This window comes from Zonotrichia leucophrys, chromosome 3 (genome assembly GCF_028769735.1).
Source record: "Zonotrichia leucophrys gambelii isolate GWCS_2022_RI chromosome 3, RI_Zleu_2.0, whole genome shotgun sequence".
Classification (NCBI taxonomy): domain Eukaryota; kingdom Metazoa; phylum Chordata; class Aves; order Passeriformes; family Passerellidae; genus Zonotrichia; species Zonotrichia leucophrys.
The window spans coordinates 97,277,181-97,295,237 of NC_088172.1; the positions used below are offsets into that span (position 1 = coordinate 97,277,181).

Sequence of the window (18,057 nt, forward strand, 5' to 3'; positions counted from 1 at the left end):
AGTAAACAGTGATTACACAAAGCTTCTTTAAGTTCTTGTTTGACACCCTTACAGCTGGTCAAGCCTCATGGACATAAAACTCCCATTAATTCCTTACAGAGTCAGAGAAAGTTTATTTTTTTTGCCTAAAGGTTGTAAAAGTTGGCCTACTCTTTTATGAAAAAACAGGATTATAGTGAATTCTTGCTTGTTAAACAGTACTATACTGACCTGAACAGAAATAGAGACACTTGTTGACTTGCAAATTTCTCATCAGCTGTTTGGCAGGTGAAAACAGAATTGTTGCTTATTTTTTCTTTTTGCACAATGGCTCCCAGATCTGTAAGTTACAATTCTGGGAGTGTTGATTAAAGAGTCCTCCTAGGACTGAGAGGCTGGATAGGAGAAAACAGCCTCTGTTTTAAGATAGCACAATGGCCACATTTTCTTCTCAAAGACTCAAAACCTCTTTTTCCTTCTACTGCATAAACCAAAAATAACATTTTTTAATGGAAATTATACCTGGGAATTAGAAATCCAAGAAAGAGGCATAAAATTCTTCCAAAATAGCAGGTGGAAAGAATACTCCAGTGAGTTCTCTTTAGGGCCATTTCTTCTCTGGTTCCTGTGAGATGGTGCTTGCTGTATCATGCCCTGGTATGTGCTCTTTTAGTGATGAACTAAAAATGAGTATCAGAACACCATCAGAGGAATTCAGACTACCCCAGGTACTGCCATATTTATTAGATGCTAATGTAAGTATAGCAGACAGTCTCTAGAAAACCCTCAGAAGCAGTAATCCAAGTGACTCTTTGCATACATGACCAGGACAACCCTTACTGGCCTTCCTGTGGTGTTCTAGCCTTGTAAAATCTCCCATCATTTAAAGTGGCATTTTATGCTTCAGCTGTGCTTCCACACTGGTTGTTGAGAGTAACCACAGTGGGCACAGACTGGCTGCTTGGTTTGGGGTATTTTGTTTTCTTTTTTGTCATTTTAACGATTCTGTCAATGCCTGAAAGACTTCTAGGTGAGAAGGTGATTACAAAAACTGATTACACTTTTTTTTCAGTTCTTTTCACAAGTGGAAAATCCCTGCTGTCTAGGTTTGCACTTGTTTGGCAGACCAGCCAAGGGATGCCTATGCAGACCCTGTAATTGGTCAGGTTACTCAAAGTCAGAATTGTTTTTTCCCCTGAGCAGCAGAATGAAGTCACATGGGAGGTGTACAGGAACCTGTCTGTTTTCCATTTCTGATGGGTTTTTCTTGTCTGTTCAAAACAGCCTTCTACAGCCTCTCCTCTCTCAGCAGCCAACCCTCTGTTTGGAGCCAGATGTTTCAACCTGCAGTTGAACTCTTGCTCTTGTCCCTCACCCTTTTTTTTTATTAGTGGTTTCTCAGGTTTGTGTACTGAAACAGGGTCAGGGAGTGTGCTGCTCTGTTGTGGCACTGCTTTGCTGCTTCCCCAGCAGTGCTTGACACCATGAAAAATGAGCAGAAAAGGGAAAACTCACACAACCATGAAGTGTGGGTTGGGTAGGACCTTCAAGAGCATCCAGTTTAAGTCCCCCTGCCATGGGCAGGGACACCTTCCACCAGATCAGGTTGTTCAGAGCCCTATCCAGCCTTGTCACAGCTGCAGCGCAATAAGGGCATTTTGTTAATATTAATGTTCCTCACTGAACTTAGGTCTTGGTCAAGCTTCATGACCAATAGAGCTGAAGCCCAGCTGGGTGAGGTCCAGTTGTAGTGGATGTGTTAAACTTTTTGATGAGGTGATGTGTTCTAGATGAAAACTGCACAGAAGCAGGTAGGATTCTGTTTAAAACCATGTTGATAACCATGTTAATTGACAGGAGTGGTTTTAAAGCAGAAGAAGTTAATGCCTGCTTGGTCTTTGCCATTTGCCACGAGGCCTGTGGCCATATTCACCAGCCACACCACTCCTGTGCTGCTGTGTTTGCTGTGTTATCTACTTGTTACCTATTTTCTCTCTTTGATGCCTACTGGGTTACTGCCTTCTCTTAGAAGCACACGTACACAAACATACACAACTACAGAGAAACAAGGCTGTGTGATCTGCTTTGGAAAAAGAGCTGCAGGCCTCAGCTCCTCTCCAAGTTCACCCATGGCCATTTCCTTCACCTCCACCTGCATCACCATGTCACTTTTCAAGTTTTATTAGATGTACTTTTTAGCTATCATTTATATTTGTCCTTTGAAGCTGCTGGTTTCAGTGCATTGGAAAGCAGCACCCTTTTGGTGTTGTCACAAGAGAATCAACAGTGTCTGACCAGCCCTAGCAGTCTCATCTCCAATTTAGCACAGGAAGAGCCAGAGGGCTCCAGTAGTGCTTGTTTCTTGTAATGCCTGTAAGATTTAACACTTTGAGGTAGTAGCAAAGCATTTTCAGCCAGGTGCAGCACTGGAAGCACAGTGGAGCCTTGCAGGAGCTTGCAGGTTGTTCCAGCTGGAGAGCCTTGTGTGGGCAGAAAGTCCAGGGTGTCAAGGTTAAACCCCTGCCAACACCAGAGCTGTGCAGGTTTCCTTGTGTCATGCTGTAACAAGAGCTCACTGCAGAATGCAGAATTCAGGGCTGGAACACATTTTTATATCTGGGGTTCATCAGAGATTCCAAATTGGATTGACAACATCAAATAGAAGTTTCAGGTCTCAAGGCACATTGTCTTCTTTGCTCCCAAGAAATCTTCAGGGACCCTCACTTTTCAAGTCCAGAAAACTGTTCTAAGTGACATGACACAACCAGAACTAAATTATTGCCACTGCTGATAGCATTTTAATTAAAATTATGTGATGTAAAGCCAGATGTACCATTTCAATCTCATACTGAACTTGTTCCTGTTCTCCTGATATATTTACCTCATTGCTGTCTTATCCAGAATGGCAAGTTCTCTATTGAAAATTTGCATTGATTGCTTGAAAAAAAACAGGATAGAAAGGCTGTAGGATCTGCTGCTTGCACAACATCACAAACATACTTCTTCCTGAAATATAATCTTCTGGTCACTTAGGGCAATGTTTACACCAGTAAAGTGAATTCAGAAACATTGTCTCAGTAAACAGGACAAAGAACACAGAACTTTTTGTGCACTCTAGCAGGCTGGGATAATATTTATCTTCTGTATATTTTTGGCCAGGAGAAAATTGGATGTTGGTGTCTGGAGACATCTGTGCATGATACACTTGTTTCATTAGAAATTGCCTGCAAATCTGTTGTTTTAATGTGCCTACGCCAATTGTTTTTAACAGTTTTCAGATGAATGTCCTTATTCCTAGCTCATACAACCATAAAAGAAGTGGTTTTATTTTAGGTTTGAATACTTCTGGGGATGACTGTGGATTTATACAAGGACTATGTTACCACAGACATTTTGGGAAGCTTGAGAAAAATCTTTAAGTTTTGATAATCGCTGGAAGAAGAAATCAGCCTCTAAAATGGGCTCCAAGATAGAACTGCTAAACCAGATCTGTTTTTTAATTTTTAAGAGAACATGTTTTTGTTGGAATACTTACACAGTATGAAAGCTTTTCCAGAGCTTCTCTAAACGCCTGGTTTGTATTACTCTAGTTCTTGATCTTTATTCTCTAATTCCTGATTCCTTTATTCCTTTTTATAAACAGCCCCCAATATAGAAACTGATCACACAAATGACATATTTCAGTGCCATGTATGTGCACAAGCATATGTGTAAGTGCAGTCATGGGCTATCACTGTAAGTCTATCTGTGAGCACTGGGAAGAAAGCAGTGAAAGCTCATTTTTCAAAATTTTAGACTGGAATAAGGGAGCAGTTGCTCACTGAAACGGCAATCCCTTCTCACACTTCTGCCCTAACTTCTGGGTCATAGAGTGGAGGAGGGATTACTAGGATTGTGCCTCTGGAAGGTCCATTAAGCCAAGTCCCTGAAAATACCAAAGTCAATTGAAGTTGGCTTCTGATTTCCAAGAGTGGCAGCCCAGACTATCCCCGAATTCTTTACAGAATTTCTTTCACTGTATGATTTTTATTCCACAATAAACACCTTGGTAATCAAATCTTAAAGGAGTGCAGAGGGGAACATAGATATGTATCAGACTACCACACTGGATTTTGCTTTTGGTGTTTTTGGTTTTTAAATTGGCTGTGTGTTGGGAAACTCATTTTAGAGGCCTTTCTAATAAGGTTCCTCAGAGGTAAAAACAGTCTGAAGTGGCTGATTGCACAGATATTCCAGTCTTGGAAGTAAGTAGCTGTATGGAAGTGTGTGTGTTCCACCTGCCTTTCCTCACCAAGCTCAGCAGATGTTCCTCTGTCCCTTCTTTTCCTTAAACTGACTTGCATCATCAATCATTATTTAAAATCAAGTCCTTGTGGTTCTTAAAATCGTCCTTGGCTGAAATAATGCCAGTTCATGCTGATTGACTTTCATACAGCTACAGATTATCAAAGCATATGGAGCAATTATAATTTTTTTTAAATCAGAGGGGTTTTTTTTCCACTTTGCTGAGTCATTGCTCAGACAGTTAGCGTGGTTCTAAAAATAATTGCTTCTGAAGTACTAGAATTGTACTGATTTCCAGGTGGGGAGTACTAAAGCCCCACCACTGGCAGTGTCTGCTGCTCAGTAAGGCCATTTCATTTCATTTATTGTGAGAACTCTGTTTTGCTTGGACAGAGGTAACAATTTTGAATCCCTGAACTGACTCTGATGTTTTCAAGCTTATGAAATCCATTTTCATTCTTGGTCTGTAGAAACTGAGGTTTAATGAAGTACCCATTCCAATTCCATATTTAGGCTGGGAGTGAAATACCCTTTGTGTAAAGGAGCCATTAGGCTGACAGCTTCACCTTCCCTTGCTCTTGCTCTTTTCCCAGTGGAGCTTCCTAGTAGCCTCCAAGATTTTTCATTTCAATGGCCTGGTCTATGGTAAAATGCAAAGCATGAAATAATAGATCCAAAATCTCCTGTCTCCAAAGAAAGGATGTGTGGGCATTGTTTGTGTTTGCAGCTCTGAAGATACAACAGTTCTGCTTTGCTCCCTGTGTCACAGCCTGTGGATTGCAGGTAGCCGTGACCTTTTCTTTCTTTTTCTTGTGTGTGTCTTTTGATTTTACTAATACCAATTGTATAAAACTAATCTTTTATGTACAATGCACATCCACAGAGCTGTGTAAATTACTTTTAGCATAGCAATGCATTGTTTCTGTTTTATACAACCTGATTTTCATTGTGTACCATCTTGAAAGGCTGAAAATGCCTCTGTACCTATTAAACATTATAGATAGATCTGACAGTCACTTCTGGTTGTTTAGCCAGCCCAGTGTAATCACTGAACCATATTAGCATGAAACATCAGAGCATTTTATGATCTATCTGTGGCCAGGCAATGCTTGCATGACTCACAGAGCCAAGGTTTCTGGTGGAGAGTCTCTGCTTCTACCCAAATGGCCACCCATATGCACACACACTATTTATCCAAGAGTTTTACAATTACACATTGTTCAGCATAGAAAACAATAATCAAAGGTTGTTCCTATGCAGAATGATACTGACATTTATGATGTCTGTAAGGGAACTGGGCAGCAAACTCTGAATTTTGGTTCTGGGCTCCTGTTGGAAACCATAAACAGGTTGACCATAACAGGTCATTATGCTCTCCCAGCATGACAAAAGGACCAACTTTAAAGGGCTTTGCAGCAAGTGGCTCACTCAGCAATGGTCAGAGGAGCTGCTGGCTCCCATCACTGCCACAAAGTGTGGTTTCATGCAGCAGGAACAGCTGGGCTGCTGCCCGAGGGGCGAGACAGATGCAAACCCAGCAATACCTGGGCTCTGCATCTTGACCTTCGCACACATGGCCTTGCTTATCCTGAGTCAGCCCAAGTCCTTGGAACAGGCTCTGCACACTGGTGTGCTCCATGCTTGCCTAAAATTGAGCCTCAGCACAGAGCACAGCTTTGGTTTTCTTCTTCTGGTCATATATGTTAAGCTCTGAACACATTTTCCCCATAAGGCAGAGAATTCTGCTGCCAGGGTTTTAGGCACAGCGTGGGTTATTATTTTGTGCAGGATTTTTCCTAGCCTTGGTTCTGAGGTCTGATTCAGCAGAGATAGCAGAAGGAATCACTCAGCCTCTGCACTTCTCTGGGCTCAGTAATCCACATATGGTTTACAACATGCCAGACCCACGGTATTGCTCAGCCCCTTTGCCAGGCAGCACCTTGTCTGTCACCATGATATTTTCTGAAAATTCCTCTTTGCCCAGGATTTTCTCCTGGGAAGCTGAGAAGCCTCAGCTTCTCCCTGTCTTTATTGCTTTGGAATGTGGCTTAGACACTGTTTATCAACAGGTGCATGTTTGATTGGTTTCGTGTGAATGGTTTTAACTTAATGTCCAGTCACAATCCAGCTGTGTCATGGCTCTGAGGAGTCATGAGTTTTTGTTATTCATTCTGTTTAAACCTTCTGTCTGCATCCTTTCTCTATTTATTTAGAGTAGTTTTAGTATAGTATTCTTAATATGATATGATATGATATGATATGATATGATATAGTATAACATAATATCATGTAATGTAATGTAATACGATACGATGCGATACGATACATACGATATAATATAATAAATATAATATAATATAATATAATATAATATAATATAATATAATATAATATAATATAATATAATATAATATAATATAATATAATATAATATAATATAATATAATATAATATAATATAATATAATATATCAGCCTTCTGAGAACATGGAGTCAGATTCATCTCTTCCCTCATCCTGGGGACCCTCACCAGCACCACACGTTGTCTTTGCTGTGTGGAAAGTTTCCCCCCTGCCAAGGAGGAGGCACTGACAGGCTGCTCTGCTCGGAATCCCCAGGTTACCATTGAGGTGGTGGACAGCCCTGACCCAGAGCCAGACAAGGAGCTGCAGAAGGAGGGCAGCAGGCCCAGCTGGCCAGCCCCGTCGCCCGACTGGAGGAGCTGGTGGCACAGGTCCTCCACGCTGACTCGCATGAGCAGCGGTGACCAGGACTACAAATACGACAGCACCACCGAGGACAGCAACTTCCTGAACCCCCTGGGCGGGTGGGAGAGCCATGCACCCAGTCACCGGGCGTTCCAGTCCAAGGAGCAGCCAGAGTACGGTGGGTTTGCGTTCCAGGCCTCCCGCGGGCATCCTGGGATTGTCAAAAACAAGCGTGGGGGGGAAGGAGAATGGTGAGGCATGGCTGAGATTCAAGCAAAATAGAGTTTTTCAACATGTGGCTTTTGTTCATCAGCTTTCAAATACAAATCTGTGCAAATGGACAAGCTGTGCTGTGGTAGCTGCATTCCACTAGTAAGTCTATAATCTTGAAAATCATACCAGTTATCCCAGAAGAGGGCCTTTTTTAGTCCAACGTGTGCTTTTTTAAAAAAAGTGGAGGAAACAAGGTTTCATATTTATTTTTAGAGTAAGGGTAAGTACAAATTTAGAATCGTGCGGTGGTTTGGGAACCAGAATATAACTATTGGATAAATAAGCAAGATCTGAAACGTGGTAGCGTTTGGTGGATACACAAATAAGATGACTTATGTTGATGCATGTGTGGGGAGTGGCGTGTGCAGCAGGAACATTGTGTATTTGTGTGTGTAATATTCTTCCAGATGTGTCATGAGGAAAACAATTGTTTTCAGCTTGTTGTATGAAATAGTTGCAGAAACTAGAAACAGAGAAGAGCTACAGCTCTTCACTGCCCTGACAGGCTGTGACTATCCACATGGGAATGACCCAGGGGAGGTGAGCTAAACTGTGCTCACAGGAAGAGCCCCTTGAACTTGTGTGTAAATACAGATTACTTTTAGTCAGAACAAGGTGCCATGCTACTTTTACCCTGGCATTTCTGTTGTTATTCCCCAGATGTTGCAGAGTGCAGTAAAACAAAGTAAAACAAACTTATTCTTCCATGGTTTGGCTGACTTGAAATACTAGAATCTTAAAAATCAAGAGAGAGTTTTTTATGGAATAAAAACTGTGGAATAAAAGTGTGTTTAAACACATACATATGTATTAAATTTTTTGGCCAGAAGATTAAATCTACCCCTTCTTTTTGCCCCTATATTTATTTGTGGGCAGGGTTTATTGCAAAGCATTCATATCTTAGGTAGTTATTCATATAAGTTAATTGTGATAGAAAAATCATAGTAAGAATTACAAGTATGAATATAAGAAGAACAGGTTGAACAGCAGCTGAAAATCTAACATGGTATATTCAGTAATGTGCTTCATAGTGCACTGTAAACACAAGGTAGGTAGGTCTAAAAATTATCCCAGAGCTCCCTGCTGCACACCAGAGCATCCAGCTAGCTGGAAGCAACTCCTGGCCTCTTGTCTAACCTAAAATGCTCTCTGGGAGGATGCAGCAGCAGATCCTGCCCATGAGGGATGTAGATGTTCCACCCACTGACATGTTCATACCTTTCCTGTGGGTGTCTTTCTCCCCTCCTGCCACTGCCAAGGGCTCTCCCTGCCCTTCCTTGGCCTCCTGTTTGACAGGAATTGTGCCTGCTCACCTGCCCTCCTCCTCGCCAGCCTCATGGAGATAAAAGAATTGGAAAGGAGCTAGGAAGAAGAGCAAGGCCAGGCATAGTGGGCAGATCACATTTTCCTGAGACATCTGATGCCTTTTTTGGGCTGTTGTGGTGCCTGCCTGCTGGCAAATCCCAGAACCACAGGTCTTGCACACTGACATTAGCTGTGTTGACAGCCACATCCCACCGCAGACACCTGATTCCAGTGTGGTGGCTTCCCCATCATCAGCCCTGTCAGAAAAGGAGGAGGAACACATAAGGTCCTTGCCACGAGGAACTCACCTCTAGGCAGCTTGCTCTGAGTGAGATCTATAACCTCCCCATACTCCTGGCAATAAATGTTTAATAGCACCCCACAGAGCTGTTGTCAGTCGCTGCATATGGAACAAATCAAGTTACGTGTTCTGCTAACCAGCTCAGGAAGCCCACAGACAGCATGGCCCTGGGGGAAAGTGTGTAGCACAGAGGCCAGGCAAGGCAGGGATCCTCCCTGGCTCTGCTCTAGCTTAGGTACTCTCCCCTAGAGCTATAGAGCAGGGCTGCCTCTGAGCCACTGAACCAGGTTTTGCTTTGCTGTCTGTGGCGGTGTAACCCAAAGGAGCTGCAGCTGCAAGTTGTGATCACAGTAAAATATCTCCTGTAGGTTGCAGGGAAAACCATGAAGACAAATGTTCCCTCAGCTAGGGAGGCCAGTGGGGAGGCAAGAAAGCTGGGACAGGTTAATGGGCTTTGTTTGGTGGCCTTCACATGGTGGGATGTGCAATAGTTTACACAGCACACAAAGGAAGCTGGTTCTGAAGGGTTTAGGTACTCACAGTGCATCAGCTTTTTGTTTTGGTGTTCAGTGCCTTTGGCAGTCTGCCAGAAGAAAACAAAATCATGTTTCTTTTTCATAAGGTTCCTTCTAGTAAATAGTCAGATTTGATGTTATTTAATAATTCACATGAAACACTAAATACTGCATGTTGTTCTTGGTGCAAGAAAAGCATGCACTTCCCTGCTCTCATAGCAATATTCCTGAAATATTCAATATTCTGTTTCCTGTTCAAGGGACTGAAAAACAAAATTGTAATTTTCACTCATGACCCTTAGCTTCCCATAATATGCATCTTGCCCAAAAACTGAGTGCTGTTGTGTGCTTTGAAAAGGCAAAAAAGAAAACTCAATTTATCCTTTGCCTGATGAGTCTGTGGTCCACAAACACATTCCTGTATGCAGGGAAATGACGTGAATAGATGTGTGCTGTTAGTTCACGACCGAGCTTTGCAGCTGAGGATCCTCAGCAGCCAAAAGGTCAAAAGAGAAAGGAAATATTTTTTCAAATAATGTTGCGTGCATTTCCCCGAGGAGCACCAAGTGTGAAAACCATTTAAGCAGCAGCCTCGCGCCTGGCGCTCGGCCCCGGCTCCAGGTAGAGACATCTGGATTCCATTCGTGCTTTGCCTGCTTAATAAAAACCACCACACAGTAGTTTTTGGGCAGCAGGAGTTTTGTTTCCTCATTTCCTCCCTGTCATTTGTCCTGTGAGCAGATTACATGGACGGTGAGGGCGACTGGAGCCCCTGGTCCCCGTGCAGCGTCACCTGCGGCAGCGGCAGCCAGAAGCGCACCCGCTCCTGCGGCTACGCCTGCACCGCCACTGAGTCCCGCACCTGCGACAGGCCCAGCTGCCCAGGTGGGAATTGCCCCTGGAACTGCTGCCAGGGGAGCAGGGATGGGTGGAAAGGGGTGGAGAGGGCTCTCTGCACACTGAGCCTGGGGGCTGTGTGCTCCATGGCAAGGTAAGGGTGCCGGTGGGATAAAGAGATTTTCAACGCCGTTTATTCGTAGTAATGATGCACTGCTAGATGCAGTCCTCCATCCCCTGAGACTTAAAAGACATGTATAGGCTTTCTCTAGGTCGTGGCAGTCATTTTTGTGCACGGGTGTTTTGTATTCTAAAGGGTGTGATCTACTCCCTTGAAACAAATTTGGAGCTGGTTTAGGATTTCCAGCTGGCTGTGCTGTTACCTCATTGAGCTCCTGTTTTGCTGTGAAGGAAATGGCATTGCTTGCATTCTGAAGAAGGATGAAGAGATGTATAGTTTTGGCTTGAATATATTCAGAAAATATGGCCAAGGATCCTTGCCTTAGCTCCTACCCATTCACAGGATTTGACATTTTGAAGTGTCCTCACCATCACACATTTACCGTCTTCACTTTGGCAAAATCAGAGCTGAGCACTCAAGCCTACATCATGAAAATTTGAAGCTGCTATGGAAAACTGGTTTTTAAATGTTTCTGTGTGTTTAAATTTAGACCAATTTGTCATGCAGTAGCTGCCACAATGCAGGGGATAGGTGCAAGTTCATTACTTCCCAAGATCAGAGAGAAGTGAAAACACAAGTCGTGGTGGCATGCATTACTCTCAGTTTACTTAATGACTCAGAAAGGCAGAAATTTTTAAGCTGGAGGTCAGGCTTTTTTTAATGGGAAATAAAATGTCAGCAGTGCTGGAGAGGAGACTTAGAAGACTTGGTGAGAGAGTTGGAGAGAAGTTTCTGACTAGCAGATAGATCCATGTCTCCATTGCAAAGCAACAACTGCGAGGCAGTTCAGGGAAAAATGTTTCTGCATGCTCTCATGCATCCTAAAACCTCAATAATAAGGAGTAATTCCAGAAGAAAGCAAGTAACCCCCAGTTATATGCTCTAGTATTTATTACCAGCTAGCACCAAAAAGTGGCAAACTTGAAAGAATATATTATGTCATACAACAGACCTCCAACGATCAGTAAGCAAAATATATTCACTCTTTGATGCTGTGCTGACATTTTCGAAATTACAAGGTCAAAGCTCAGCTTCTGCTGTTTATAATTCCAGTAGTGAATTACTGCCTTGTAATGGGTTCTTGGGTATCTATTATTCTACATCTAGTGCTGGAGTTAAGGCAAAACTCTATGATAATTTTGTTGAAAATTGGCCTGAGGCTGTTTTGAAGCTTTGCAAGCCACTATTATGCCCCAGTTCAGGAGATCAGGAGAAAGTTCATTGGCAAGAAGACGGGTGGTGAATAGACTTCATTATTAACCATATAGTTATCACATACTAAAGATCTTTCAGTTCTCTTTAGAGGCCTTTAATTCAATAGGGAAGAAAGGGAGAAAAAAACTTAAAACCTACTTGTATTAAGCCTACATGGCACAGAAATGTTAGGCATATCAATAGGCTGAACTAAAGCAGCAACAAAAGGATGTTTACTTTGGCAAGATCATTTTTCTGGCAATGTCTGTGTCTCTCAGCTGGTAGCAAACAATTAACTGGAGGCTGCTGGTAAATCCAGACATGTTGAGATCCTGATATTGTATTTGGCAGCTGTAGGTGATGGGGATGGAATTGCTTGGAGAGGTTGGTTATCTCTTGCCTACTCACACCTTTTAACTGCCTGGCACTGGGAGAGACCAACAAGCATCAGTCTTCTTGGAACAGCATCATTCTGCCTTGAGAATGGTTGCCCACATGCAGAGCTGAGCTTCCTCACCTGACTTCAGCCCTGTCACTCTGTTTTACCTTATTAACATCTGTCACAGACATCTTTTCATGAAAATCCTTTCATTAGGATTTTTTCCTGCTGAGAAGCTGAGAGGCCTCAGGAACGAAATGTAAGCATTGGTTATCTGCTGCTGTGGAATGCAACAGGTGCATCTGTGATTGGTCTCATGTTTGTAATTGATGGCCAATCACAGCCCAGTTAGCTTAGACTCTGTCTGAGACACAAACCTTTATTATTCATTCCTTTCTTTTCTCTTCTTAGCTTAGCTGGCCTTCTGAGATGAAACTTTTCCTTCTATTCTTTTTAGTATAATTTTGATGTAATATATATCACAAAATAATAAATCAAACCTTCTGAACATGAAGCCAACATTCTCATCTCTTCCCTCACCTGAAAACCCCTGTGAACACCATCACAAGCAACACAGGTTCCTTGGTCATTATGGTTTTAAAAGAACAGTCCAGAGGCAGCTTCAGAATGGTTTTCTGCCCAAACAAAGCACGTTGCAGAGGCTGGGGAGGAAGGGGAGGCGAGGAGGCAGCTGGTTCCATTGTGTTTGAGTGGGGAAGCAGCAGCAGCACTAACTCGTGTTTGTCCTAGGGATCGAAGATACCTTCCGGACCGCTGCCACAGAAGTGAGCTTGCTGGCAGGGAGCGAAGACTTCAATGCAACCAAACTGTTTGAAGTTGGTAAGCAGCCTTGCCAATCCTTCAGTAACAGATAAGAGACTTCCTTAGGATTTTCTTAGTCCTGTTGGATCAAGATACTGAGTTTAGCATTTAGTAACAGCCATTTGTTATCTTGCTCACGTTTGTGATCTGAAAATTTGCTTTGGTCAAAGAATCGTTCTCCTCTTAAGTTCTGTGCTTGTTTCATCATAAAAGGGTTATTTGTTGTCCTAATTCAGAAAAGAGCTGTAAGACTCCACAGTAATGGATGGGGGGGAAAATCAAACACTCCTTATTATTTTGATTAAATAGCCTCCAATGGAAGACCCTATAAAAGCATTTTCATTTCATGTAAAAGAGTACAGCTGTCACATCAGAAAAATTGAAAAAAAAAGACAATGACTTTTATGACCATGCATTGCTTTTATAGCTCTGTGTGCTGCAGTGGGAGTAGCCAAAGCAAATTTATAGGGCATGGCTTGATTCTGAACTATCTCAAACTCAGTCCAACATCTGCAATGTTCTGATTTCGTCCCTTCAATGAAACCACAGTGTGGCCACTCAGAGACACTGGATGCTGGATTAATTGAATAAACAGTGTAATCCAGCACCTCCCTACTGTGGGAGAGCAGAGCACAATAGTTAATGACAGCCAGGATGAGACTCTTTAAGGAGATAGAAAAACAGGACACAGATCACTAAGTAAATATTCTGCAAGAATGTGTGCTGTAAGAGTTTTAGGTCCCAGTTAGTTTCTCTCCTGCAGAGTCCTCTTCGAGTAAGTGTGGAGCAAGATATGCAGGTGGTTTTTGACAGCCCACAGGATGATATAGACACCTTAAATAATGTTTTAGGCAGGAGATGTTTACCTGGATTTTCCCAAGAGTCTTGCAAAATAATGAAGTGCTGATATTAAATACGCTACTGGTCTACAAATCTCTTTAATCCTGGCTATACATCATGCCTCTGGCACCATAAACTCCTGCTGATGTACAGCCACTCTGATCTTATGTCACACATGTCCTTTCAGAACCTGAATCACTTTTGGCTGCATTTGCCAGATAAGATGTCAGTCTCCGTGTTTGAGATATTGATGCTTGAAAAGTGAATATCAAATAGAAAAAAAGTATTTGTTCTTTAAAGAAAGACTGAATTAGGGTCTAAAATGTACTTCAGAAAGAGTAATCCAGGCCTTGCTTGCTATCTTGGAATCTCTAGCATCATCTGAAACTTAGTCCTTCATCATCTGACTGCCATTTTTCCTGTTGAGTGTGTTCTGACTAAGGGTTCTAACTGGAGACTGGCACCAAATCACTGTGATTTCCCTTTTTCTGCTGCTTACCAACCCATGGTAGTGTCTCTTGTGCCACATGGGGATATCAGTAGCTTAATTAGAATTTGTTGGGTAGAAAAAGTGTCACAGATTCCTAGGGCCTGGTTCTGCCCTGTAACTCAGACTAGCCCTGAAGTCAGTGACAGGTGATTTCTTTATCTGACAGGACAGCACTGTGGTACACTGTGGGCAGGGCAGCAAACTGTGACTGCCCTTTCTTTCTGCAGCAGAGCACTGGTGCTGTGTCGCCATAGGACATGAAATAACACGATGCAGACATGCAGCTTTCTGATGGTAAAAAGAGAACTTTTAATTTCTGCCTCTAACATTTATAGATTTCTAAAAGTGGCAGTGGATTGGAGGGTGACAGTGCTACCTCTCCAGTGACACTGGACAAGCCAGCAGTCTATTAAATTTCTCTCCTTCCATAAAACAACAAGTGATTTACATAAAGTGTGTAAGAAGTTCGTTACAAGAATGTAAACATCAGAAGGCTCAGAAAAACTTTAAAAATCAGGGCAACAGTGCTGAACAGCTGCACTTGACTCAGCTGCTATCACTGATCACACCAACTGGGATGCTGCTTAATGTATCTTAAGTTTCCATTTCCTGCCCCGAAACAGATACTGATAGCTGTGAGAGATGGATGAGCTGCAAGAGCGAGTTCCTGAAGAAATACATGCACAAAGTGGTCAACGACCTGCCCAGCTGCCCTTGCTCCTACCCCAGAGAAGTTGCCTACAGCACCGCTGAGATCTTTGACCGGCTCAAGAGGAAGAACTTCCGCTGGAAGGATGCGAGTGGTCCAAAGGAGAAGCTGGAGATCTACAAGCCCACGGCGCGGTACTGCATCCGCTCCATGCTGTCCCTGGAGAGCACCACGCTGGCGGCGCAGCACTGCTGCTACGACGACAACATGCAGCTGATCACCAGGGGCAAAGGGGCAGGGACACCCAACCTGATCAGCATCGAATTCTCAGCGGAGCTGCACTACAAAGTGGACATTCTGCCTTGGATCATATGCAAGGGGGACTGGAGCCGCTACAACGAGGCGCGGCCTCCCAACAACGGGCAGAAGTGTACGGAAAACCCCTCAGACGAGGACTACTACAAGCAGTTTCAAGAAGCAAGGGAATACTGAGAAGATTTTCCTTTTCTTCTGATGCTAAATAGCATTCGTTTCCTGGATGCCAAAGAACTGGTGGTGGCTGCTGCACTGGCTCCTCGACAGGGGCCGGTCAGTTCCTTTCTAATGAATGTATATAGTTGTAATATAATAATACATGAGTATTTTTCACAGTGTGTGTAATTTATAAGCACATATCTCTCTGTCTCACACACACCTATTTTTGCATACAGACATACATAAGTCTTGTCCTGATAGGATTTTATACCGCAATAACTTTCATGTAATAATGTGCATTTCATTTTATTTCCCATCTGTAACCTAATGAAGGGGGTGGGGGGTAGCTGCCATCACCATCAGGCCCCAAGGCCGCAGCTGAGGAGGCACATACTTAAAAGTTGTTATAAACAATAGGATTGAAGAATGTACTCTTCCATATGGGAATGGTTTACAAGATTAATGCACCTACAGCATCAGTTTTCTCTATAATTGGTTTCATGACCAGTCATATCTAAGGAGGGAAGAATTTTTTTTGGAAGGGTAATAGTCAAAAGTGAATATAGAAAATCCCTACCAATTTTTCCTCTTGGAATTCTTCCTGTTACCTTCTAGCTCAGGTATTTGCAGTCCACCTGGGGTAGGCTTCCAGGAAGATGTAGCTGTGGTTTTCCTACGGGCCAGAAAATGTCCTGGTGCAGTGGTTCTGCAAGAGTTCCAAGCAGCCCCCTCCTGGAGACATCTCTGATACGGAGCTGCAGCTGCTGGGGCTTCCAGAGCAGCTGTGAACCTGTGAACTGAGCATGCTGTAAGTCTTTGGAGGAGTGAGGGCAGAGAAGGAATCCATGTCAAAGGACCAAAAAGATCACAGTTCCTTCCCAATTTTTTAATATGAAGAATGTTTGGATCTGCTTGTTTCTTTCTTTTAAGAAAAGGAAGTTTATTATTTTAGAGAACAGTAAAACTGGAATCGACAAGTTCCCTGGGATAAAAGATGCAACCAGCCCTTTTTCCCCATTTTTCTCATGCTGAATGCAGTGTCCTACAGCAGAAGCTATTCTTTAAGGGAAGCTTTCTGGGAGGAACTACTGGTGTCTTAAAGTGTCTTAATTTTTAAAAAAAAGCTAGCATTATTTTTGTAAAGTATTTATTGAATTGTAAGAATGACTCACATGTGGGATGTATCTCTAACATAAAAGGTTTCTGTAGATGGAACTTGATTTCCAAGAACACAACTATTGTTAGGCAAAGATTTTATTTCCAAATTTTTATAAAGTGCAAGTTTACAAACTGTCATAAAGCAGCTCATATCTGCATTCTGACGAAAGATTAAAGTTACACCCTGGGTAAATAAATACTTACAGTTCCATCCTGTGAAAGACTGCCTTGCTGCAAGTTGGTGTGTTCATTTGGAAAACCAAGGCTAAATGCCACTAGAGAAATGCCTATTTTGGGGTTATGTGGTCTGACACACATTTATGGAACCTCACACAGAGTTACAGCCAACCAGCATCGCCGTCAGCCCGAGCTCAAAGATTCAAGACAGGCATAAAAGGCAATTCCCTCTGCTATATACAGGCACACATAGATGACATTTAAGGTCCCTTCCAACCCAGACTCTTCTATGCTTCCTGTAAATCCTTTCTGTGTCTGTGTTGGCTCTGGGTGAGGTTGATTGCGAGCTCACAGACGGAGATGCGCGTGGTGCCCCGGGCAGGGCCAGCTCTGTGTTGGCCTGCCCAGGTGGTGCCAGCCGGGGGTTCAGAGCCAGTCTGGGCCGTGCACACCCAGTCTGAGCCGTGCTGGAGGCTGTGCCAGCTCTGCTGGGCTGCTCCAGGTCTCCAGGAACGCGGCGGTCCGGGCAGAGCCGCCGCACATCTGCGCCAGCGACGGCTCCGCTGAGGTCACCTCGGCAGCTGGAGAACTTGGCCAAGGCATCCGAGCATCCCACATCCAGGCCTGAGCTGGTGGGGAGGATGTGGATGTGTTCTAGCACAAGCTGGTAGTAACAAAACATGGTTAGTTGAGAAAGAGGGTAAACAGAGGGATCACCCCTTATTTTTTTTATAGAAACCAGATTTTGTAAATGCTTGCAAGGTCATACGAAGGCGCCACTAGCTAGTGGAGCCAGTTAAATTGACAGCAGATGGATGAAAGGCACAAGGAACTCCAGGATCACTTCACAGGGAAGACAGGTATTTTCAGGGAGAAAGCTCTACTTTTTACTTCACAATGTGGGGGGAACAATATTCTCAGGTTTCTCTGGGAGAATGATGAGAGCATTGGTCACATTTCTTGAAATATAAAACACATCCCTGTCCTTTGTTGGATTAGTAAATTATGGTGCTATTGAGAAATGCTACTACACTATTAATACAGAACATAGCACATAAAGTGTTGGGGAAGAGGGAAAATTATTCTAATAAATGAAATGACGCACAAAGTTTCGCTCGTAATTTGCCAAGGCTGGAAACTCTGAGGGAGCCAAATAGCTTCTGATAGGACCTACCAGGTGCTTCATAGGAGGAGTCCTGGAGAGCAGATTGGGATTGTCTGTTCTCCCAAGTAACAGTCTTTATTAAAAGCAGTCTGTCCTACTTCATAATAAATTATGATCCATTCAGAGCCGGGCTGCTTATTTTATTTTATTTTCTGTTTTCTTTATCTCCTTTCCAGTGACCTAAACTGTACATCAAATACCTTTGTGTAGTAGACTTTAGCAAGGAGATGGAGGTTACCATGGCCAAATTCAGCTCCATCTTTTAAGCACAGAACTCTCCATATGAGAGCAAGGCCCAAGGAAGCGTTTGTGGCTCACATTCCCAGG

At 43.1% G+C, this 18,057-nt stretch overlaps 1 protein-coding gene across 2 annotated transcripts in view; it reads left to right on the plus strand.

The window, feature by feature from the left end:
- The window catches only part of ISM1 (isthmin 1), a 42,671-nt gene extending 26,059 nt beyond the window's left edge, over positions 1-16,612 (plus strand). For both annotated transcript variants that reach the window (XM_064707075.1, XM_064707076.1), the window contains 4 exons: positions 6,881-7,148; positions 10,106-10,249; positions 12,706-12,795; positions 14,731-16,612. In XM_064707075.1, coding sequence (XP_064563145.1) covers positions 6,881-7,148; positions 10,106-10,249; positions 12,706-12,795; positions 14,731-15,248 — 1,020 coding nt within the window. In that variant the 3' untranslated portion in view covers positions 15,249-16,612. The remainder of the gene's footprint in view (positions 1-6,880; positions 7,149-10,105; positions 10,250-12,705; positions 12,796-14,730) is intronic.
- The last annotated feature ends 1,445 nt before the right edge of the window (positions 16,613-18,057 follow it).